The sequence below is a fragment of the Panulirus ornatus genome, chromosome 1 (assembly GCF_036320965.1).
Source record: "Panulirus ornatus isolate Po-2019 chromosome 1, ASM3632096v1, whole genome shotgun sequence".
NCBI classification, from domain to species: domain Eukaryota; kingdom Metazoa; phylum Arthropoda; class Malacostraca; order Decapoda; family Palinuridae; genus Panulirus; species Panulirus ornatus.
In genome coordinates, this window is record NC_092224.1 from 26,855,340 (window position 1) to 26,880,848 (window position 25,509).

The 25,509-nt window shown below is 41.8% G+C and overlaps 1 protein-coding gene across 2 annotated transcripts in view; it reads right to left on the reverse strand.

The window, feature by feature from the left end:
• Positions 1 to 25,509, reverse strand: part of LOC139765478 (glutamate receptor ionotropic, kainate 2-like) — a 123,494-nt gene that overhangs the window by 87,578 nt on the left and 10,407 nt on the right. For both annotated transcript variants that reach the window (XM_071693017.1, XM_071692924.1), the window contains exons 3-6: positions 22,652 to 22,753; positions 21,951 to 22,052; positions 8,324 to 8,527; positions 6,142 to 6,246 (exon numbers count right to left, since the gene is read on the reverse strand). In XM_071693017.1, coding sequence (XP_071549118.1) covers positions 6,142 to 6,246; positions 8,324 to 8,527; positions 21,951 to 22,052; positions 22,652 to 22,753 — 513 coding nt within the window. The remainder of the gene's footprint in view (positions 1 to 6,141; positions 6,247 to 8,323; positions 8,528 to 21,950; positions 22,053 to 22,651; positions 22,754 to 25,509) is intronic.

Sequence of the window (25,509 nt, forward strand, 5' to 3'; positions counted from 1 at the left end):
CTATACATCTGCTTATACACGTAAGCATCACCATGACGCCACGTACGTGTGCTGATAGTGATGTCAATAGTTGAATCTACACACGATTAATATAGAGGCATGGTTGATAATCTCTCTCTCTCTCTCTCTCTCTCTCTCTCTCTCTCTCTCTCTCTCTCTCTCCCTGCCACACTCACTTCTCCTCCCTCATCCTTTAGAGATGAAAACATCTGTCGTCTGGCTCTTTAGCGTCCACTACATCACAAACACCTGCGCGTGGCAGGTGTTTGTAACCCTTTACCATCATCATTTGTTGCCTCCCACTGAAGAGCTAAAAAAAAAAAAAAAAAAAAAACAAGAACATGCTACCAACCTCATTCAAAAACTCTTCGACTCATCTTACTTTTACTATTGCTTGATTTCTTTGGACCATTTTGCTTCCTGCAAAGCCAGGCGTCAGCGAAAACCTTTTCCGACAAAAAACACACACACACACACACACACACACACACACACACACACACACACACACAGTGCAAAACTTTCCCTTGTAATACACAAATATTAATAACACACATGAACGCTACAATATGTTCACTTTGATGTGTCAAATACATTTCCATAGCATTTTTCTGTCTCCGCTGTTGGTATATATTTGTATTCCAATTCGTTCGAATATTCATTTTCTCACGAACCAGTCTTGCCTCGCGTCATTACTGTACCTCTCCAGTTTTTTTTTGATCACTTTGGGCAAAGAAACTTGGCGATACAAAGGAAAAGGAAGGATTGATAAAGGAACCCAAAGAGCGATAGACCAACTGGGGACTTTTTGGTGGATGTTTGTGATAGTGGAGGAGAACAGTAGCTCACAGACGAGTGTGGTGTACGTTAGAAGGTCATATTGATAATATCATTCAAAGAGAAAAACCTACGAATTGTTCTCAAAAGTGACAAAGGAGGTACAATAAATGCTAGATGGAGACTTGAAGCAAAATATCTATCAAGTCTATATTCAAACGTATCTATGTTACTGCTTTCAACCACTGGAAGAGAAAAATCTACGATTTTTTCTCAAAAGTGACGAAGGAGGTACAATAAATGCTAGATGTAGACTTGAAGCAAAATATCTATCAAGTCTATATCTAAACGTATCTATGTTACTGCTTTCAACCACTCTTAATCACAAATCGTTCCATACCTTAACAATCATGTTAAGATATATTACTTCGCCTCATTCCAGGTAAAACGTTTGTCCACGAGTATATCATATCCACCACTGTGAGTGCAAGCAGACGAACCTACCACGATGTTGTAGCCTGTTAGAACAAGATCCTAATCTTACTGCGATGTCCCATCTCTATATACGTTCATATACGTTAGGCACACGTGGCCAGTATTCTTTCTCCCCTATCCTCAGAGATGATATATATATATATATATATATATATATATATATATATATATATATATATATATATATATATATATTGCAGGATTGTACCTGCTTGGGTATATACCGTGAGTGAAAAGTCACCTTTCATCCTACCTCAAGAGTCTGCTGTTGTATTATCTCTCGTATTCATCCGCCTTCAGTACGCTATCTCTCGCCCTGGCTCTCCGTCTCTTTAATGAGGCTCTTCTATATTTCCTTTCCCTTCCCTGTCTTTCCCATGCCTCACACACCTCTTCCGCTCTCCTCCAGATAGCATCTCTACACCCTTCCCTCACTCCGTTCGTTCCCAAATATCTTTCCACTAGGAATCTGTATGATCTTTCTTTCACCGTCTCCTTCCCACCCTTGGCCGGCTGACTTTTTCTCTACGTTTTCCACTTGTGTTCATGTACTACTTGTGTATCACTACCTTTAATTCGCTTGATATGTTTAATGTATCTAATGCATTTAATGCATTTTATTGCTGTTGGTTTATTTACCACTGTCTCCATTGCCTGTACTACCTTGATTGTTTATATGGTTTCTCATTATCTAAGTTCTATATTTTCAATTTACCACCGTCTGTCGTAGGCCTAATTATTATGCAGATAATACAGTGACTAGGAACCGAATTTGGCATCTCCGATTTCTTTTTTCTTCACCTTCGCTGGTTTTATTATACATAACCAACTACTCCTTTCTAATCTACGTCCACCATATTTCTCCTTACTTCTGCTTTTGGTAATTACTAAAGAAAGGGTTACTCTTTTAATCGTCCCTCGAATACTATAACACTATAATATTGTACTCGACCCTGCCCTCAGTCTAATGAAAGACCATGAAAGATTGGACTTGTATTATTCCTCTGCTTTCTTCTTCGATAATCGAACCTCCAGCCAGTCACACGAATGAATAGAAACGAATTACAAAGAATTCAGAAACCACTTTGCAAGTAAACAATGATAGTGTAGGGTTATCACGAGAGGTGGAAAGATCTCGAACGTAAGAACCTAGAAAGAAGAGAGGAGATGCACCTGAAATATGCAGGGCGGTGAATAAAGGGCAAAAGGAATACTGGCTTAAACTGAAGGCATATCAGGAAGGAAAAGACAGAGTTACTAGATTTGAATTGATGTCTGATATCAAGAAGATATCAGAGATAAACGTGCAAGCGTCGTGGGAAAAACTGATGCACTGCGAGGAGAAATGTACAATAACATTTAGAAGAAAACTAAATTTATGGGTAAAGTCAATCCTGGATGAACCTCTCTCCGCCATTATGGCAACATGTCGTATGGTGTGTACTCATACGTAGCCCTGCCTTTTGGCGAACTTCCGACGTACGTACATACATTCCCTCTCTCTCTCTCTCTCTCTCTCTCTCTCTCTCTCTCTCTCTCTCTCTCTCTCTCTCTCTCTCTGCGTACTTTCACACACTTCTCCACCTATGCTCCTCGCTCGAAGGCTCCCCAGATAAGTTCCTCGGTGGGTTCGCCTCCTCCTCCACCCAGATTTCCCCCGTTCCCATGGTCCCTTCCCCCCTGCACATATCCCCGGGTCCCAGCAGGCACCATCACCACATGTCTCCAGAAAGAAAGGAGTTAATATCCTGGTGGGGACGTTAGGCTATAACTATGCAGATGTGGCCGCCGCCCAGCAGCTCCCAAGCTGATGAAGGAGACGATGACGGAGGAACTTCTGCGAGTGTCATTCTTGCTCATCCAACACTCACTAGCGAGGCTCTCCCACCCTTTTCCTCCCATCGTCCCTGGATCACTCCTCCTCCTCCTTCTCCTAGTGTTCCCCATCCAGGACACTCCTCCTCCTCCTCTTTCCCCTCCCTCCCTCCTACCTGGTGGGAGATATGGTTACCCTAGAAATGTGAGGTGTGGGGCGTCGGTCCATCCTCAGCGTTCAATGGCCGGATGGTCGAGGTGGAGGCAATCTAAGGTCTTGGCAGCCGTCGACTTCTGCCTCCTGGATGAGATATATCTCTAGCTAGACACCCTGCCTTGTCTCTCCTTTATTCTTTATCTCTTCTGTTCCTTCTCCCACCCCCCTTCCCCCACTCCTGCTCCTGTCCCATGATCATGGCAGGAGAGAATTTTCAACCATTTCATCTACGCCATTAATTTTCTATGACTGAAAATTACGCTAAGGAACAGGGCTAATATTTTTTTCTTTTTTTAGTTTATTTGGAATTATTTTCTTTCCTCGTTTTCTCTTCTCCGGGTTGAAAGGCCAAAACAGATCTTCCCCTTTTCACCAGAGATTCATTCTGCGGTGATAGATATCTGATATCAAGAGTTGTTCAATATCAGTTTGAATGTAACGAAAACCATATTTCTTAATCGACAATATCGACAATAAATACTATTATTCGATAATTCAAAATCTTTCGCTCTGCACCGAATAGATATAGACTTGTTATCCATATCCTCATCCAAAAGTCTCTACTGTTCAGTGATCATGTTGGATAACGCTCGTGTCAGATCAAATACTGAGCCTCAATAAACAAGACATTGCGAGACACAAAATGACTGCATCACTTTCACGTGTATGGTATAATGTCCCTGAACCCTCAAAAGTATGATGATGTGGCCCTTGAGTACGAAGGATACGACGACCCTTGAGAATGATGGTGCGACCCTTGGATTTCATGACGTGGTCTTTGACTTTAATTCTTAAAGGCATGAGTCAATTCATCATACTCACGGGTCGTGCAGTCGTGCTCGAGGTATCATAACGTGGTTGAAGTAAGCACGATAAGATGGAAATATAAAAGTACGATTTGTGCCAAAGTAGACAGAGTCGAAGCGCTAGATATTTTTGGTCGCCTTCACCTTACACAATATGTCTGCAGAGAACTTATTCTGCATTACGCCTGCTCCTCACCTCACCTTGCTCAGTACAGGTGTAGAGAACTCATTCATTACCATCCATTAGGTCAACCTTCACCTTGCATCATACATCTGAGGAGAACTTATCCCTTGCTACTCATAATACATCTGTATAGAACTTATATTACTCAGTAGGTCAACCTTCACCTTGCACAATACACCGGCAGAGGAACTTTTAACCTTCAATCCTCAGTAAGACCATCTCCATACATCAGGCAGTTGTACAGAGCCTCACCATGATGCACATGATTGTACACATGCTCACTGTGCGCCAGATAATACATATGTTATACCAAAACCTCAACTCCCCAAGTAAGTACCTGCAAAAACTTTGGGTAAAGAATATCTAATTATAAGTAACTTTACCTTCCACCACCCACATGCAATTACAATTTTGCAGCCAGTGGTTGTGGAGTCTAATCCAAGGGCATCACCTTCCAGAGAGTGATTATACAAGAGAAAAATAATCACCTTACCTTCTACAGACTCACCAGCCTTGAGTATAACTGATCACTTATGGAGAGTCTCACCTTCGCGTTTCACAAGAGGGTTTCATCCCGTATAAACCAGAGGGAGAGAACCTCGACCTCATGTTCAGAATTTTTAAGACCCCTCTCCATTTAAAACTTCTAAACATTTTCTTCACAGCCTATGACTACGTGTATCAACCTTACTTCTCACGAAGCTTTATATTAAATTCACTTCCTATAAAGCTTCACATGACAGTTGACAGATATATAAAGCTTCACTTTAAATGCTTAATCATAATGCAATGGTTCAACATGAAATACAACAGAAAGGTTCAACATGAATTACAATGAAATACAACATAAGATACAACAGAAAGATTTAACATAAAATACAAATTCTCACAAAGCCTCAGTTTGTGAATTAAGCTTTTAGGGGTCTCATCTACTTAACTCTAGTATATATATTCTCACTTTAAGATGCGTAACTTATAGAACAAGTTCCCTTGAAAACACGAAAGCTTAGGGGGACACCATCCCCCCACCTTCAGGAAGTGAATCTCAATAGGCCTCTATTAAAGCTGTAAATTATAGTGAGCCTAACCTTTAAGAGGCGAAATCTTGGTTAACCTCACCTTTAAGACACAAAATCATAGTGAACTTGACCTTCAAGACATAGATTATGTAGCAGCCTTACTTTTAATACAGAATCATAGTGTTGTTTACCTTTAAAACACAGAATTATAGTGCACCTTACCTTCAAGACATAGATTATATAGCGGCCTTACTTTTAATAAATAGAATCATAGTGTGTTTTACCTTAAAAACGCAGAATTATGGTGAACTTTAACTTTAAGACAGAAAATCAGCCTAAGCTTTACCTTTAAGACACCCAAGTAATATAAGCCTCACTCTTAAAAGACAGATATATATATAACAACCTTCAACTTTAAGACGCTAAATTGTAGCAAACCCATCCTTTGATGGGTTTGCTGAAGTTCCCATTTGCTCCTTGTCTTACGCACTTTATTTACCTCCTTCCAAAACATCTTTTCATTCTCCCTGAAATTTAATGATGTTGTCCCCATCTTTCAAACGCTGAATTGCAGTGAACTTCACTATAAAGGAGTATTACAGTGAACCTTACCTTCAAGACGCCTCATCCTCAAGACGCATAACTATAGCACTGCTTAACTTGAAGACAAAGAATGATATTAACTCTTACCTTCAAGATTTAGAAACAACAGAGCAAGCCTCGCCCTGCAAAACACCAGGAAAAGAGAACCATGAGGGAGGCGCGTTAAGATCTGAGTGACTGAGCGGCGGTCCTTCACACCAGACGCTTGTGGGTTTAAAGGCTCACCTTGAAGAGTATGGAGACTCCGAGGTTCATGAAAGGCTTGGTGAAGTCGATGACGCTCTCCCTGGCGTAGTTAATGGTCATGGAACCCACCGCCAAGTCCGCTTTCTGAGACACACACACACCACACGGCAGAAGGGGGTCAGTTAGTAGCACTTTGGGAAGAGACTGTTGTGTGGTTTACAACACCCCTTAAGTCTTGGCTAACCTTTGGCACAACATAGCTGGTGTAATGGTTCATTCTCTGGCGTGACCATTTATGGTTTGGTTGGCGATCCGTTAGGACGCAGGTTATAATGGGTAGTTACTGATAAGTCTTTGTGATGGACGACCTATTTTTTGAGACCTAAAACCGAAGTATTGTTAACACACCTGTTGTGTCTGGTCGATGTTGTGCCTCGTTGTTATACTTTCCATTTTGAGGTAATTCCTGTTGTCTTATCTGGTGTCCTGGATGCTTTTATTATCATTAGTATGATTATCATTATTGTTTTTTATCTTTCATTTATCTATATTATATTTTTATTCATTTATTTTCATTTTTTGATTATTATCATCTATTTTTTTTGGGGGGATGTGTGCTCTAGAATACCAGTTTTCTTTATTCTATTCATCAGAACATCTACAGTCTTGAATAACATGTACTTGAACATCTGCAGTTTTAAGCATTGGTTTGTTTGAAGGCCTGTAGTACTGGTTATTTTTACAACACTCTTCCAAATGTTTTCTTGAAACACCTGCTATCTTGGCCCTAGCTAACTTTAGATCATCTCCTGGCGTGGTTATAGTTTGTTAAAACATCTGCAATGTTGCCTGTTAAGACGTCTTGTCAGGACAACCAGTTATCATGGATCTTTCTCTCTAGATTACCCATTGTCTTGGCTGTTCAATGTTAGAACACCTATTGTTTTGGATACCTTATGTCAGAGCACCTATTGTCTTGAGGAATACGAACAATTTCATCTGCTATCTTTGATGATCTTTAGCTACATCTGCTAAGCTGAAGAATATCTTGTCAAAAAAAAAAAAAAAATAAAAGATGCTGTTGCTTTATTTTGACTATAGTTAAAATCTCCTGTCTTGAATCATTATCTGTAGCTACAGCCCTATGTGTAATGGCTTTATGATTAGAACGTTTGCTTTATTGAATATAGTATCATCAGGAGAGTTCTGGTCAACTTTGCATTATCAGGAAGACTTTCCATAGCTAGCCTATCCTCCTTTGAAAAAGTATCGTGTTGAGTAACTAGTGGTAAGAATGCCTCCCAAAAGACTTATGTTATATGTGATTAGAATACTTGATCTCTCGGCTAATTTAGAGTCGAAACATTTATGACTTTGGATTAACTGTTAGAAAACGTCTGTCGTATCAAATATACGGTCAGAACACCAGTTATCTCGGTGCATCTTTTATTGGTTACTTTTCTATAAACTCGTTTATTCTTGTACTAATATCTGTTTTAACAAGGTTATCTACTACCATGGGTAGATTGTACACACAAAAACTTAAGCTTAAAGACTGACTTGAAGTTAGGAACGCGAGTAATCCAGACAAATGCATGGGAATATACTGCAGGATTTACACTGAAGAGAATATTTTCATTGGATTACTTTTTCTCGAAAAAGGTGAAGAGACCATGATTAGAAACATGAAATGAAAATCATCATTATTACATCAAGAACTACATTACAGCAATGTCTAATATTTACAGCACAGAAGCTTGGCAATGTAGCAGAACTCTAAATCAACTACTAAATTACCAAGTGATCTATATCTGCGAGGAGTGACTCACTAATTCATGCACTCCCTTACGACTCACGTTATCATCCATCTGCCAGGATAACCATCTCCTCCCTTTACTAACCCTGCTATCGGACTCTTAACTCACAAAACCTCCCTTGAAGTTGCTGTATCTATCAGCTTCCCATGTCCTCAACGCCTCATTGAATGACCACCTCAATCATCAGCTCCCTGATCATGCATCCAGCCTATATCTCATCTCCCTGATTTATCCACCACTCAGATCTCCCACTCCCTATTTTGACTCACCCAGCCACCCCTGGTCCGCCTTCCTCTCCCCACCCTGACTTATCTATCAACTCCCTCCCCCTTCCTAACGCTATCTGCACCCTGAGCTCTCCATCCCATCCCTGACTCACCTCATCTACAAGCTCCCTGACGCACCTTATCTATCAGCTCCCTGACCAAACCATTCCACTCGCCGCTGTCCGTGTCAATGAGGCCGTACAGACCATCGCCAGAGAACTGGATCTCATACTCGAAGCCGGCCATGGTGGACACGTATGTGAGGAGGTCGACGCAGAAACCCTCATAGCGGGAGTTCCCCGTCAGGTTGCTGACGTCCTTCAGCATCACGAAGGGCGTCTCCTACAGGGTTCGGGGAGAGATGGGGAAGAGAGGGAGAAAAAAATGGGGTTAAGGGTCTAGCGAAGCCACTACGAGTTTACATAATGGTCTTACTTTCTTCTGCCCCCTGGGCTCCTGAAGGTGTCCTACCAGAAGGTAAAGGCTTCAAGCAATAATATTAGCCAAGGATGCTACTGTTAATATCAAGCACACGGTATGTAGCTAGAGGCGCAATGGTGTATTGGTTAGCCCGTTGAAAGCATCCTTATCTACGTCTGTTTCAGATTCAATGAATGATTTCTAATACTGTGTTCATAACACTCGCAGTCACGGCAATACGCCGTTGGAGCTTCCCAGACAACGTCTTTGGTTATAGATATCAAGGGATTCTGACGGTGTAAGTCATCCGGTGTTGTAACTTAACGTAGTACAAGTTTTAAGAAACAATTGTTCTTTTACGGTATTAAGTATAGCTCTAATTTAGTGACAAAGTCTTTGAATACATAGCTGTGAAAGAACAAAGCGTCTGAAGTAGAAAAAACAAAACCTAGACTCATTAACATACGTAGCCTCACATAATACGAGAGGCTGGAGAGTGCCTTACGGAAAGAAGGGTAATCAGATATGAGCTTTTATATAACACTACGTATACCATGAAAATCAGACATAAGAGGTCAGTAAGAGACTTCAAAACCCGAGTGAGCAATGCTGCACTTTCAAAAAGGCGACAGATATGTGGAAGTGTCATGACATTAACTTCAAACACACACCTGGCAAGATAATGACTCACTTCACAACTGGTCATATCATTGGTCTCTACACACCTGGCAAGATCATGACTCACTACACGTCTGGATGGGTTACCTGAAAATGTCCCTAATCTCATGTTGTCTCATGCAGTAAATGCAAAATATTTTCTTGTGATTACCTTAGATTTTCACATCCACTTGTGTTTGACCAATACTAATAGGAACTTAAATCAGTTAAATGTCATAAATGATATCTTTATAATTACGACAACTACTTTTAGCATGTGTTATTACAACAGCGTAGAATTTCAAGTTAATAATGGCATTTCTAAGAAAACTCAAAGAAATCTTCCTCAGAGATTACAGTAACAAAAAGTCCCCCTTACGTTGGAACCTTTGGAGATCTACTGCGAGAAAACATCTCTCCCATCTGACGAATCTTATCGACGTCTGAGTGAGTGAAGTTACTGCAGGGAGCGAGGGAAGGAGGGAGGGAGGAGACACGTGCTGCAACCAACGCCTTGGGGGAGGGGAGAGAGATCTACCATGGTACACCTTACACACAATCGAGCACAGTGCTTAACCTGAGTTGTCTCCACTACATAACTTACAGATAGACATCTCTCCGACTGAGAAACATGGGACAGCAAGAAGGAAGGAAGGAAGGAAGAAAAGGCAGTATAGAAGGGACTGGCTCTCCTCTTAGAAACGAAACCCTCTCTTATATTCCTCCATGGCGACTCTGAGTCCCATTTAAGTAACATCGTCTCCATGAAAGAGAAAGTGGACGTCCATTTCAATCCCCAGAGGCACCTAGATGGGCCCACCCGAAAAAAATTCATGGGGGAATATGTATGCATATGTGATCCACTCTAGCACTGGAATTTTGCCATGCGAGCCACTGTAAGCCAAGACCCAGGCTGAGACCCGGGCTACAACCAGTTCCTGAGGGGGATATACTGTGACATCTCCCTATCCCCGGTGTTCCCAAGTGGCAGACGGGGATTCGAAGCACGCAGCTACTGAGAAAGACGAGCTTTTATATACAAGTGCCATCGGTGAGAGCTTCGTCTAGCCAACGCCTTACTGTAAGCTGGACGTCAATTATAAAGTCTCAAGGGATGCCGAAGAATTATCAAATATCCTTGGGTTAATGCAGTTCAATAGTCTCAGCCTTAAAGACCAGACTGGTGAAGAAAGACTGACAAGAAAGAGATGTCTGTGTAACATTAAATCATATATGAAAAGAATGAGATACAGAATACATGCTAAGTAGAAATGACAAAAAATAAAAATGTAGAAAGAAAATTTAAGGATTACCTGCTTGTTTGGCAGCAATCTTCGACGCGTGGTGTTCGCGTACGTTCCACCTTCATGTTTCTTATTGTCACAAACAATTTCCTGCAATCTTGGCTGTGGTAACCATCCTTTTCTAGTCATTAGTTTATCCACAAATTATCATGTCCGCAGGCTAACTTACACATAATGATGTTTCGTCTGAATCAAAGCGAGGAGTAAGCTTTGTAGAAAGATGTAAGGGCTACACTGTGAAGACAATTCTCTTTATTTTCTGTCTTTACATCTATCCACATTTTTAATGTTTTTCTCTTATCATTTCTTGGTCTTCTTGTTGTCTGTGCGATAAAGTTCTTGTGTGCATTAGCTTGGTTCATCTGTACCAAACTGATATCCTGTATAAAGTCTTTTTGTTCTCCATTTTTGTTCTTGTGAATGGCTTGCTCGTCAAAGCTTACTTTAGATACTGTGACTTGTTCAGTATATTGTACCTATGGCTATGCACGGGTCATCTCCTAAACAATAAGTGCTGCCGCCTCTTTGGGATTCTACGGGGTTCTGGGAGGTAAGTGAGGTTGGGAAGCCAGAGGAGGTAGAGTGCCATAACTTGTCAAAAGCTTTTGATATACCGAGGTAGAAACTAGAACATGAGACGCGAGGTTTGGGAGGGTGGACAAGGGATCACCACACTGACCTTCAGAGATGCAAAAGATGTAGCGAGACGTTTGTGTGTGGGACACCAAGCTGACAACACTCATACCATCCAGGACGTTCCTTCCTCTCAAGGAGCCACTAGTCTCAGCTTAAGCTCGACAAGAGACAGCTCAGTCGGCGATAGACTCATCATGACCTACATCCTGCCTCAATAGGCAGTACCTCGCTACTGCATCTAACTATAGATTACTGCTGGATTGCTATCTTGCTAACTACTTGATGATTACGCTGCTAGCAGACGAAAGCGACTTCCTTCTACAAACAAGTTTATAATTACTTTGTCAACAGTTTATGCTTTACTTTGCCTGCAGCTGATAAGTACCTTGTTAAGAGACCGTAATTACTTCGTTGATGCCTAATTACTACCTCCAATGAAGCTATAAATACTTTATAGTATACGTTTATGATATGGTTAACATAACTGCCTCGAGTGTGGATACAAACAGTTTTATCCACCTTAAGATAAGCATTTCTACTGCCTGTGAACAGATCTTCTGCCTCTGACGTTACATTACTTCACTACCGGCTGATGACTACCGCTCAGTACCACACAAAGGGAAACCACTACCACAATACCAGGAACAAGTCAGATCCCAAAGCTACTCTCTAGCAGCAAGCTCAACTACCTGCATCACCCAGACCTCAACTACCTTCTGCATGACAGCCAACACCAGGCCGTCCCACTCGCCCGTGGTTTCGTTGTAGCTGCCGTACCTCTGGTGAGGCTCGAGGTAGAACTCGTACTTGAACCCTACCATGTTGGCCAGGTGGTCCAGTAGGTCGATGCAGAAGCCGTAAAAGCGAGCGTTGCCCGTGATGTTTTTCGAGCGATGGATCATCACGTACGGATTCTCCTGTAAGAAAAGAGGCACCCCGAGGAGGTCTGGTTCAAGGGGCTTATCATGTCCGGCCTCCTCGCTCGCTGTCTAAGACATGACCTGGTGTTTGATTCGCTAGGTTTTGTCATCGGTTTGCTATGGAGAAATGGCTCATGTTCTGTCAAATCTACGGGAAGTACATACCTGTGTATTTAAAAGGAGGAGTTCCATTGCAGGGATAGTTTTCTTTTTTCAACTGTTCTTGTAAATCTTGAATTGTTAATATCATTATCAATTGCAGCAGTATTAAAAGCATCGTTGTTTTTACTACTATATTATTAGTTTTATGATTTTTATCATGATTATTATTACTGTTATTTACATTACCATTATCACAACTTCTCTCTTGTTCGCCGTTTCCTAGTTAGGTGAGGCAGCGCCAGGAACAGACGACAAAACGACCTCTCTTAATCATATCCAAAACCATTACCGTCTTGTATGAGGCACAGAAACCAAATTTGGCCATCCACAACCAAGTTCCATACACGAATTTCGTGTTTTCTCCCTACTTGCTTCATAGGATTGGTTCAGCCCAATGTCAACACGTCTTCCCCCATATACTACTTCGATCAGAATTGCTTTATCCCATGCATGTCTCTTACCATCTGTATTTCCATTATCTTGTCTGTCATCCCCTCTCACTTGATACCGTCCACTTCTGCCTCGATGGTCCTCTTTTGTCTATCAGTCTTAACCCATCCTCTCCATGTGTCCGAACCTTTTCAGTACATCATGGTCAGCTGTCTCTTATCATTACAGATGATTACTATAATCGATATCGTTAACGCTACAGTACAATCTCTCTTTGTTTATCAGAGAAAACATTTCCATTTTTGCCAACCGTCCCAGACTCTCTCTACCTCAACTATCATACGTCTGCCGTATGAGATACTACGTCAATAAGTGTGGTTCATTTGTTCTCCCTAGACTGGCTCTATATCATCCCCTCCCCATCTCTTCGTTAAACCTCCTCAACAACTTTTTCTTTCCCCGCCTCTATTCTTTCGCCTTCAGTTATGGGGATTTAGGAAATCCATCGCAATACTTTCCCTGTTCAGTACGAGGATTGGGGACGCTATGAGAAGGCTTTAAACCCAAAAGCAGGACTGTAAGACCCTTGAGAATCCTGAGGCAGTAGACTGTTCTTCTAATTGCACTATCTAGGCTCAGTGCGTGTGTGTGTGTGTGTGTGTGTGTGTGTGTGTGCATCTATCGTACGAGTCAGCATCCCTCGAGATGGGGTAAACACTCTCATAATCTTCGTAATGTTGACAACACCACGAACATTATATGAACGATTTGTATGTATGGCCCTCAACATGAAACAAACAACTTCCAAATATCCTTTTGTCTTCAACTCTTCAGCTTAAGTTACGTTTCGTAGCCGTTTCAGCATCTTGAACTATGCTGACGAATAACATTGGACTATGCTAACGAATAACATTAAGTATCGTTCGTATTTCTCAGATTTCTGTTTTATCATAGTCGCTGCAATTCTCCCTGAAATCATTAACATCACAGCCATATATGTATAGCCTTTACCAAAGGGCCTTAATAGTCTACTTCTTACGAGGTGGACGAAGGAGTAATCAATGGCATAATTAGAAACCTGAGGCTTACCAAAAACAGCCGGATAACAGATTTAATTCATCATCAAAGCATTCCCAGGAAACCTCTACACCGACACATGTCACAACCTCCGCCGGAGCAACAGAACAACTTCACTGTAGTATACTACCATAACACATTCACTCCAGCATACAAGCAAGATGAGATGGCAGTCAAGGAGATCGTGGTGAAAACCTGTAACCCTGCGGTCAATGACTCAGAGGTGAGACTTGTCATGTGCTACAAAAGCCCTAAATCAGCCATCTGGTTCTCTCCCGCCCTGCCTTTCCCATGTTTCTCTTCCCCTCCAACCAATTCCTCTGCACCCGACCTGTTTTATGTACCATCTCCCAGGAACTAGTCTACAGTTCTGGCTCCACCTTCCTACGATGGAGATTGTAAATTTTGTCTTGTATTGTGTATTCTCCTTTTACACGAAGATGCCTAATGCAAACGCCGCCAAATGGTGAGTGCGTTGATAAATGAATTACGGAGAGTTATGGAGAAGTTATCTTCACTCATCCTCCTGAAATAAGGAAACCTCAAAAGGCATATGGAAATTTGTGTTGATTTTGACGAGTGTACCACACATCGGAAGTATATATCCCCGACTCCATTTTAACAAGAAACAATATTTTACCCCCAACAAATTTCTGGTTCTTGACAACGATTTTTCCTTTTTCCACACATATATATTTGAAATCCTTATTAGCCTTTTCAGCAACACGATAGAATCCTTGAGTATAATCTCGTGCCCTGGACTTGGTCATTAGATATCACACCTTCATTCACAAGCGAAGTAAGTAATGGTTTCCTTCAGGGTCGTAAGTTTGTGCTTAAGTGGTTTATCTGATAAGAACCCCCTTCCTGAACATGGATTCTGGACCAGAGGAGAATGCAATCCTCCATCACCACGGACGTGTTTATTCAACCCTAATGCCACGCATGTTGCATGGAACCACACTTCAGTCCTGGCAAGCAATTAGCGATATTTTTACGACCGCTAAAGAATAGGCATACACCGCTACAATACGTACTGTAGCAGCAGGTTGCCAAATACGATCCTCCGTTGTTACATCACGTAATTATTCTCGTGTCTGGTTTGCTAATAGTGCTGTCAGTAGAGCCAACAGAGGGTTAGCGACTTGCCGTCCCCCTTGCCCTGCTCATATTTCTTCATCCTCGCTGATCAACATTATTTACGGAAGGTATTCAATATTCACGAGAAGTCCACACACACACACACACACACACACACACACACAGACGGAAAGCGTTAAGAATTTTAAGATTTGTGAGTGATGGGCATTTTCTGATGAACTGTCTTTAGTATCTATCTGTAGGCCATTTCTTCTAAAGAACAACAGCCATTTGGAATGGTCCTCCCTCTTGATTTTCCATCCTTACCGATCATTAAGTTCACACAGTCTCTAGATTCAATAGATATATTCACCCTCCAGTTAATATATATATTTGGAGATAAGTCCCGTACACTGGATTGTGCGAAGGATTGTACCCTGACGTCCAACAGGACATCATACAGGAACTACACTGTCGCTAACTGAACTGTTCCCTTTTTCCATCCGACGCTGACAATGGCCTACACCATCTTCGCAAGGACGTGAAGCCTTCAAATCGCCATTAAGTCTTTGGATGAACGCTCTTCCGAGCCATCTACGCCACTACGTCTACGTTTTCTTTTTTTTTTTCATCACGACTCTCATGATGTATCTTGATCTACTTCATGATATGGTTAATCTGCTTCCACTCTGACCCGTGGTCTTCAAGATTCCTCCATAATCTATCTCTCTGGTCGCCCAAGTCAACGCATTAGCCTTCATACTGTTAACAACGGTTCAACAGGGGTGACATCTTCATACCGTTGACAACGGTACAACAGGGGTGACATCTTTATACTGTTGACAACGGTACAACAGGTGTGACATCATCTTCATACCGTTGACAACGGTACAACAGGTGTGACATCTTCATACTGTTGACAACGGTACAACAGGAGTGACATCTCCTTTATACTGTTGACAACGGTACAACAGGAGTAACATCTTCATACTTTTTAAAGAAGAGTAACAGGGGTAACAGCATATTTCCAGGCTCCCTCCGTTAATCACCTCACGAGCTCCTGTAAGGTCGGTTACATTTGTGTGTCCTGGACCCCCGCGCTCTACTTTCGAAATTCCCATATGGCTCATACACATAGTACATATGTGTGTATAAGTATTGAAATTACCGAACTTCCTTGAATATGAATGACGAAATGTCTCCCCAACTTCACTGGAAGGTTCTCCGTATTCCCTACCTCTTATAGAATAATTTCAATGTACATTTTGATATTCATTTTGATATTTTGATATTCATTCAGAGGAAGTATTCGAGTAATTTCGCGCCTGAATCATGTTCCTGTTGCTTAACCATTTGATATTTTATTCAGAACTTTGCCATTTTTCAGTAAATGTACCTTTCAGTTTTCCAGAATTTCTGGATTTTCCTCATTTGTTACTTCCTCGTATTCGTTTGCATTCAGTAGATTTTTGAAACAGTTTCCCCCCCTCTCTTCAAATCCACTTGGGACTTGTTAATCATTGCTCCTGCCGGTTTTTTTAATGGTTGTCAGACTGCCTTTTGGCTAACGATGAATTTTCGCATATTTTTAAGCTAATTTTTTCTTATTTCCTTCAAAATTCCTAGTTCAGATCATTAAATTTTTCGCATATTTTTAAGCTAATTTTTTTCTTATTTCCTTCAAAATTCCCAGTTCAGATCATTAAGGTTTTTCCATATTTTCTCTCTCTGAATTTTTCGACGTTCGTTTACTGGATTTCTTCTATTTACATTATTCTTTCATCTTGCTTTTCATGCTCTGTTCTGGAACGATATCCTCATTCCTCCTTCTTTTCATTTCTTTCCATAACAGCCATTCTCATTTCCTCGCTTTTATTCGCATTTACTATCAACTCCCTCCTTTCTCGACTCTTCCAATCTCAGTTACCAACTTCTGCAGTTTCTCACTCGAATCTGCCACCAGTGCTAAGTCATCAGCAAACAACAACTGAGCTACTTCCCAGGCTCACCTTATCCCCTACTCACTGCAGACTCGCCCCCCTATCCAAGACTCTTACACTTACTTCTTCCTCCACCCCATTCATAAACAAATCAAACAGCCATGGTGACATCACACACTGCTGTCGCAGCTCATCCTTGACTTGGAACCATTCACTCTCCTCTCTTCCTATTCGTAGACAGACTTTATACCCTTGCGTCAAGCAGCTTTTTCTCTTACATCATATATTCTTAAAACCTTTCACAAGGCACTTCTATCTACCCTATCATACTCTTTTCACAGATCCACAAATGCCGCAAATAAATCCCTCTGTTTCTTAAAGTATTTTTCATATGCATTCTTTAAAGCAAACATCTGATCCACCCATCCTCTACCATCTCTGAAACCACCAATATGATGCTCTACAGTATACATGCCATCACCCTCTCAATCATTATTTTCTATACAACGTAAGTACATTTAACAAACGTATGCCACTGTAGTTTGAACATTCACCTAAATCTCCCTTGCCTTCATAGAATACCACTATACATGCATTCCACCAATCTTCAGGGACCTCACCATGATCCATACATATAGTAAAGAATCCTAAATAACCACTCAGCAACACAGTCACCCCACTTTCTTAATAAATTCAACAGCAATACTACCCACTCCAGCCGCCTTGCCACAATTCATCTTACGTAAGGCTTTCACCACCTCCTTTCTCACCAAACCATTCTCCATAAATCTATCACTTTTCAAAGAACCTAACTCAAACACTACACCCACCAACCTATCATATATATATATATATATATATATATATATATATATATATATATATATATATATATATATATATTCAGGAGGCAAGGTTGTCTTGCGCCATGAGGCCTCTCATCAGTATACATACGACCCTCCGACCACTTTGTTGCAGGACGTTGGGATGAATCCATTCAGCCCCGCTTGATACGTAGATTTTCAGCCTCTTCTCCCCATTCTCCCCTTCCTCTCATATTTCACCCAACTCCTCCTCCTCCTCTTCTCTTCTCTTTCACTCCCTCTCCTAGCCATCCATGAGAGGCCTCCTAGGGTTAGGCACGACGCTCCTGATTTTCGCACACACAGCCGTCTGGCTAACACATGCTGACGCTCGAAGTTACGGGGAGATCTGCACTATATGGCACCAGGAATAGTTCGCTCGATTTGCCCTAAGGAGGCTCGGAGACGTGCTTGAGAGAGAGAGAGAGAGAGAGAGAGAGAGAGAGAGAGAGAGAGAGAGAGAGAGAGAGAGAGAGAGAGAGAGAGGCTGAACCTCTTTCTCTCTCAAACATACAACCTCCCCGTAAATAACACCTGACAGCACGTAACTCACACGACTCGTTTTCTTCGTAACTCCTGCATATTTCTTACGTCCTGCCGTGAGCGCCGTCGCTGTGGTCCCGCCTTTTGGCAAAGATCCTCGTCGTAAGTACTCGACCCTCTTTATACATCTTGCCCTTCCGTATCCCAGCTGATCTAATGCTACTCGGCTATGGAGCAATGCCTCTAGGATCCTTTACCAACAGACGCGAGTCAAGACAATCGGAACCTCCCAGGTCCTCCTTCGCTCTGTTCCTTGTCTTTTTTCCATCTTCCTAGTGCTTCTCCCGTCCGTCCTTCCCACTTCCCATCCTCCTAGTCCTTCTCCCTTTCGTCTTCCCCTCTTCCCACCCTCCTGGTCTTTCTCCTGTCCGTTCATTCGTCTCTTCATCCGTCAATTAACGTACTGAACGTTCATGTTCGTTGTCAGACCAACGTTCAAACAGGTCCGGTAAATTTCGTTATCGTAACGGGGAGGAGAGAAACATAAAAAGATATATATAATCCACCGGGGTTAAAACCTCAGACATGTTTACATATCCGTGCTTAGGAATGGGGGGGAAGGTAAGTTTAACAGAGGAAAACACTTAAATATTTGCTTCCAGTGCTTGAATAAGAGAGGGGGGTAGCCGAGATTACAGGAGAAGACACTCAACAGATTCGGTTAACGTATGCATGGGCACGGGAGAGGATAGCAAGTTTAACATACCAACACACTCAACGCCGCTTCTTCATCTGTGGCAGAGCGGTGCACCAGCTGAGCGCGGAGGCAAAGGCGAGATTAATACCTACTCCGAGGTGAAGGAGCTTAATGTGATGACACAACAATGCCATTATGTGAGCATGTGAGAGGCAGTTGTACAGTAATACGTTTAGATACGTGAATATTCATCACAGTAATGATACACTTTTCGGTTTTGACTTATATATATATATATATATATATATATATATATATATATATATATATATATATATATATATAAGTCATATACATTGAGATGTATAGGTGTGTATATTTGCGTGTGTGGACGTGTATGTATATACATTGTGTATGGGGGTGGGTTAGGCCATTTCTTTCGTCTGTTTCCTTGCGCTACCTCGCAAACGCGGGAGACAGCGACAAAGCAAAATGAATAATAAATAATATATATATATATATATATATATATATATATATATATATATATATATATGTGTGTGTGTATGCACTGTTCACCTTACTCACTCGCCTCCCTCAACGGCTTCCCCTTCCCCCAGTGCGCTGACTCAACTGACCTAGAAAATTCTTTTTCGATTTTTCCACCGGAACATTACTGGTTTTCTCCGGACGATGCTTCTTCTCTGGTGGAAGTATGGATGTATTCTATGGCTTGACCAAACCTGCTCCGGAGAAAGTTGGGCACGCATTCAGCTTTCATCCTCGTCAGTAATCACTACAATTATGTAACTCATGAGTCGAAGCGTTAATCTTTTTATTACGAGTTTCTATGGCTTTTGGCCTAATGCACCTAACGACATGTGTCATTCAACATTATCTTTGCTTTACTGTTCCGTCCGAAGATTGTTATAGCTTTCTCTTCCACTGATAAAACAGCTTTTTTTTTCAGTTCTCTTTTCTCCTCATCTTTAAATGAGAACGACCCTAACACTACCACATCCTAAAGCACCTCTTGCAAGTCTTCTCTCCCTCACGGTAATCATCTTTCGTGCACGCTAGAAGCAACTTTCTACTTCGGTTGCTGGACTGTTTCGCGTCATCCTTAAAGCCGAACATTATACTTCTTAAGGTACATACATAAATTCTTTACAAGATGGCCTTTCCAAACCTTCCACCTGCTGTTCTATTACTCTTCAATTCTCTGAATCCCAGTGTGTCCCCTTAGTCTCAAGTTACAACTAGCAGGTTATCTTCTTTGAATTATCTGTATGCTCTCTGGCTTTCATCACACGGATCTGTGAGTTCCTGGTGTATTCCACCATTACAAACAGCTTCGAAAGGACCCACTGGTCTGTTGCTGTTTGAATTCCTTTGTATTCCTTTATATTCCCTTCAGTATCTTTACGTTCACGATCTTCCCTCTGATCAGCAATAGGGTTTTCACAAGACGAGATTCACTTAAGATATCCTCCATATACCTGGTCATCGCATCTGAGGGCCTTTGAGAAATACAATGCTGTAATCCTCGAGGCATCGAAAACTTCTGACAGTGTGTGCCATTAAGGGTCATATTCTCTTATGGCAGCAGCAGGTTTATAGCCAACCTGGCTGTTCCTCCACCTCTCCAAGCTGGTCTCCTTTCCTACTACAGTGTTGTCTGTCCCACAGGGTTCTGTCCTGTCTCCTGGCTCTTCCTCTTTCTCGAAGATTTTTTTTTTCTTCATCAAATAACCAATAACAGTATATACTGAAGGCTCATCGCTGCATTCTTCCACATCTCTCAAATCTGCTTCATCTTTTCTTACTCGATTTACGCTTCATTTGGAAAAGATTACCCATTGGGGGGAGGGGGTAGTCTAATTACGTTTAACGCCACGCAAATTCAGTGTCATCCAATATCACCTTTTAAAACTCCTCACGTATGTCAAATATCCTTTGATGGGTGCACTATGCACCACCGAACACAATAAACGTATTTGAAATCTCCTTAACACCTAAACTATCTTCAACACCCAACATTACGCGAAAAGCGAAGTCGCTCATGATTAACGTTCTTCCTAAGCATCTTATTCTCCCTAGACTTTACTGGTTCTCGCTCACCCCAACTCTCATTTGTCTTCTATTCAACTCCTGCATCTTGCTGTTGACCTCCTGCCGCTTTCTCTTGTATATTCCCCAATCATTTGTACTCCTCCTTCCACCCAAACGCGTCTCTTATCTTTTTCAGCAGCAACTTTATTTGTTCATCCCGCCACTCAGTACCCTTTCTAATGTGTAAGTGTGTGTGTGTGTGTGTGTGTGTGTGTGTGTGTGTGTGTGTGTCACATATACAAATATGCGTTCATCTTTTTCATACATATTCGCCATTTCCCGCATTAGCAAGGTAGCGTCAAGAACAGATGACTGAACCTTAGAAAGAGATACCTCAATTGGCCACCATCTCTGGTTCCTTCTTTTGGAAAAGTAAAACAGGAAAGAAGGATTTCCACACTCCCTCTCCCACCCCCTTTTAGTCGCCTTTTACGACACGCAGGGAATACGTGGGAAGTATTCTTTCACCCCTATCCCCAGGGATGAAATATTTGTACGTATACTCATAATCATTTACGTATGTATGTGGAGAAATACTTGGACGAAGGTGGATATTCCCTAAGGGTTCGACAGAAACCTGAACTGGCTCGTAAATCATTCAACAGTCCTTCAGTGGGATATTTCAGGAACACATCACTAGTGATCACGACGAGAAGAGACAAACTAAAGATATTTGAAATTTGATCAAATTCTTTTTAGACAAGATGAAGAAAGCAAAACAAAAACGAATGATCAAAAGTAAGATAACTTATCAATACAGTAAAAAATAATCAAAAATTCTTTTTACATAAGATGACGAAAGCAAAACGAAAACGAATGATCAAAAGTAAGATAACATCAATAAAGTAAAAATTAATCAAAAATTATTTAGACAAGATGAAGAGAAAGCAAAACGAATGATCAAAAGTAAGATAACTTATCAATAAAGAATTTCATTTAGTATGAAAGTCTTAAACGACGACGAGGAGGAGGAGGAGGAGGAGAGACTATAAGATCAAGCAGTCAGTTGACGCCCGTCACTCACCTCTATCGTGATGATCTTGAGGGTTATGTTGGGTCGACCGCCCTCGAAGAACGCCTGTGTGTCCGTGATGTTGATCTGGCCGTCAGGAGTCCACTGCCCCACCTGTCGCGGGTCGGGGCGCAGCCGGCGTGAGGGGTGTGATGCGGGGCGACGGGCCGGAGAAGCCGATGGTCGAGTGGAGGGAAATTATGAGGAGGAAAGGAGTGAGGAGGAACGCGGCCGTGATGAGAGAGGATGCGAGGGGAGGAGGCGGAGGAGGAGGAGAGGAAAGGAGGCGGGATAAAGTGAGTGAGGTGGAGAAAATATGGGATTACGGAGTAGAAGGCCAGGAGGAGGTGAGGTTGAAGATCGGGTGACGAGGCAGAGGCAGCGCAGGGAAGGGTAGGAGGGTGGGAACCATACAGGAGGAGGGTGCAGGTGTGGTAGTGGAGGGACGGAAGGGCCAAGATGATCATGAAAGTAGGGACGGAGAAATGGGCAGGAAGGAATAGAGGAAGGAGAGGGACGACACAGAAAATAGTCATAAAAACAAGTGAAGCAAATCTCACATATTTATTTTTACGACCAAAACATGACAAATGCGTAAACAAATTTCTCAGAGGTAAATGAATTCAGGTTGTTAATGTATGATAACACGACGGACATAATACCTGTCTATAAACACCATGATCACAAGGGTAGCCAAGACCTGCTCCACCAACCTTATAGAGTTCCTCATTTCTTAATTTCAGGATGTCCAGCTTAAAGTTACTTCTTTTGCCTTCAGTGAACTTGATGGGACCCGTCAGCCCGTCGTACTCCACCTGTGGCACGAGAGAGGAAGAAGGCAGGATAAGTTGCCAAGAATTTTTCCTTTACTTTGTAGTTGCTTAATTAACAACACGCTTGGGGGATATTGGCCAAAAAGGAATGTTACGAAGGTAATAAAATACTTGATGGTGGCAGAAAAATCATCACAAAACACTACTCTTGGCAAGAAATCATTCAACACTACTTTTATACTTAGTCTGTAATACGAAATAAGATGCAGAAAAATTGCTCACGTAGTATAACACACGATGAGAGACGAGATCCCCCCGAGGTGATCTGCCGTCAGCCACCAGATACACCAGCGAGGGGGACATGGTCCGTCCATACATCTTGTACCACACCACAACGCTGGACATTATCCCTCCCACAACACACAGCCCCTCAATCACTACTGCCGCTCAAGGCGCCTCCTCTCCCTCCCTCCCTACTTTTTTCTTCCTCTCACTACCTATGTCTTATCCCCCACTCTCTACTCTCACTTTTTTCCTCTTATTCGAACTGCCACTAAGAAATGACGAGGCTGGGTGAAAACAATATATATATATATATATATATATATATATATATATATATATATATATATATATATATATATATATATATATATATATAAATCATTTTACAACCCTTTCTTCATGAAGGTTAACTTCATATGTCGGTGTTTCTAAGGGTCATCCCACTTACCATAAACATACACCCAACATATACTCGATTTTCATCTCCACAACCGAGAGATGGTGATATTTCCCTCCCGGCACTTGGTAGGCGCTGGCTCAGCCAAGCTCCGGGCCTGCAGGGGTGGAGAACAGCAAGCATTTCTCTGCCTGTATCAAGCACAATGGCAGGGGGACGCGAGCTGACATCACCCGGCCTGGGGCCGTAACTTGCCCCTTCAATGTGTGCATTTGTCCTAAAAGTTAGATTACTCGGTTATTCCACGTGCTGTCACTTGAAAGTCATCTTCTCCTGACACTCCCGGTGCGAGGCCGAGGCTAATGTGGTCAGGCATAATGAGCCACTATTCTACCCCGCGAAATATTACCTTTGGGAACACTCAAAAGTAAAATGCTTATTACATTAACAAGACGGCCGGTGTACTGAGATTTTTCATTACGATAAAAGCCGTTTGAAATTTGATGGCAGATGTGTATTTCTGCTGAAATGGACTTGATCATTTGCATACCTGTACTCTTGCTTTTCCTTGAAGTTACGACTATATATATATATATATATATATATATATATATATATATATATATATATATATATATATATATATATATATATATGACAGCTAGAGACTGAGTGTGAACGAATGGGGCCTTTGTTGTCTTTTCCTAGCGCTACCTCGCACACATGAGGGGGGAGGGGGATGTTATTCCATGTGTGGCGAGGTGGCGATGGGAATGAATAAAGGCAGACAGTATGAACTGTGTGCATGTGTATATATGTATATGTCTGTGTGTGTGTATATATATGTGTACACTGAGATGTATGGGTATGTATATTTGCGTATGGGGACGTGTATGTATATACATGTGTATGGGGGTGGGTTGGGCCATTTCTTTCGTCTGTTTCCTTGCGCTACCTCGCAAACGCGGGAGACAGCGACAAAGCAAAATAAATATAAATATATATATATATATATATATATATATATATATATATATATATATATATATATATATATATAGAATGTGTAGTAATATTCATTGTAATCACTCCAACCATTGTTGATATACTGTACTCTCTATTTCATTCCCAGGCATGAGAGTGGATCAGGTACATACAGCCAGTTTTTCTACCAACCTGGGTTCGAGTCCCGGCTGTTGGAGGGTATTGTGTGTTTTATGAAACTGCGCTTTTATACGCGTTTGTACAGCAAGGTTCTGCAAAATGCTAGCTGCTGGTAATTTGAGCATGATCAACACACACACACACACACACATTACATATATATATATATATATATATATATATATATATATATATATATATATATATATATATATATATATATATCGAAAATCACCATACGCTCCTGAACGTATATTCCTGTCTATGAAAGCATCAACTTTGCACTTCCGTCAAAGAAGGAAGTCATGCAAGACACACACACACACGCATGACGTGGCTAAGACAGACTGGCTGGCCACCAGCCGTATAAACCACCCGCAGACACCGTGCCTCCTCCTGCCTCACACACCAAGGAACATAAAGCCTCGGTGTTGAAAGAGACCCATAAAGATGCGAGGAAAACACTGCCGTCAGCCACAACACAAGCTTCTCAGCTCCTCGACCAATACATCTGGCAGACAGGACACCACCACCCCCACCACTGTCACAATGCGCGCACACACACACACACACGCGCGTTGTGGCAATACACACACACACACACACACACACACACGCGTTGTGGCAATACACACACACACACACACACACACACACACACATACTCTCACACACACGCGTTGTTGCAATACGCACACACACACACACTCACACATACTCTCACACACACGCGTTGTTGCAATACACACACACACACACACACACACACACTGTGGCAATACACACACACACACACACACACACACACACACACACACACGCGTTGTGGCAATACACACACACACACACACACACACACACACACACACATACTCTCACACACACGCGTTGTTGCAATACACACACACACACACACACACACTCACACATACTCTCACACACACGCGTAGTT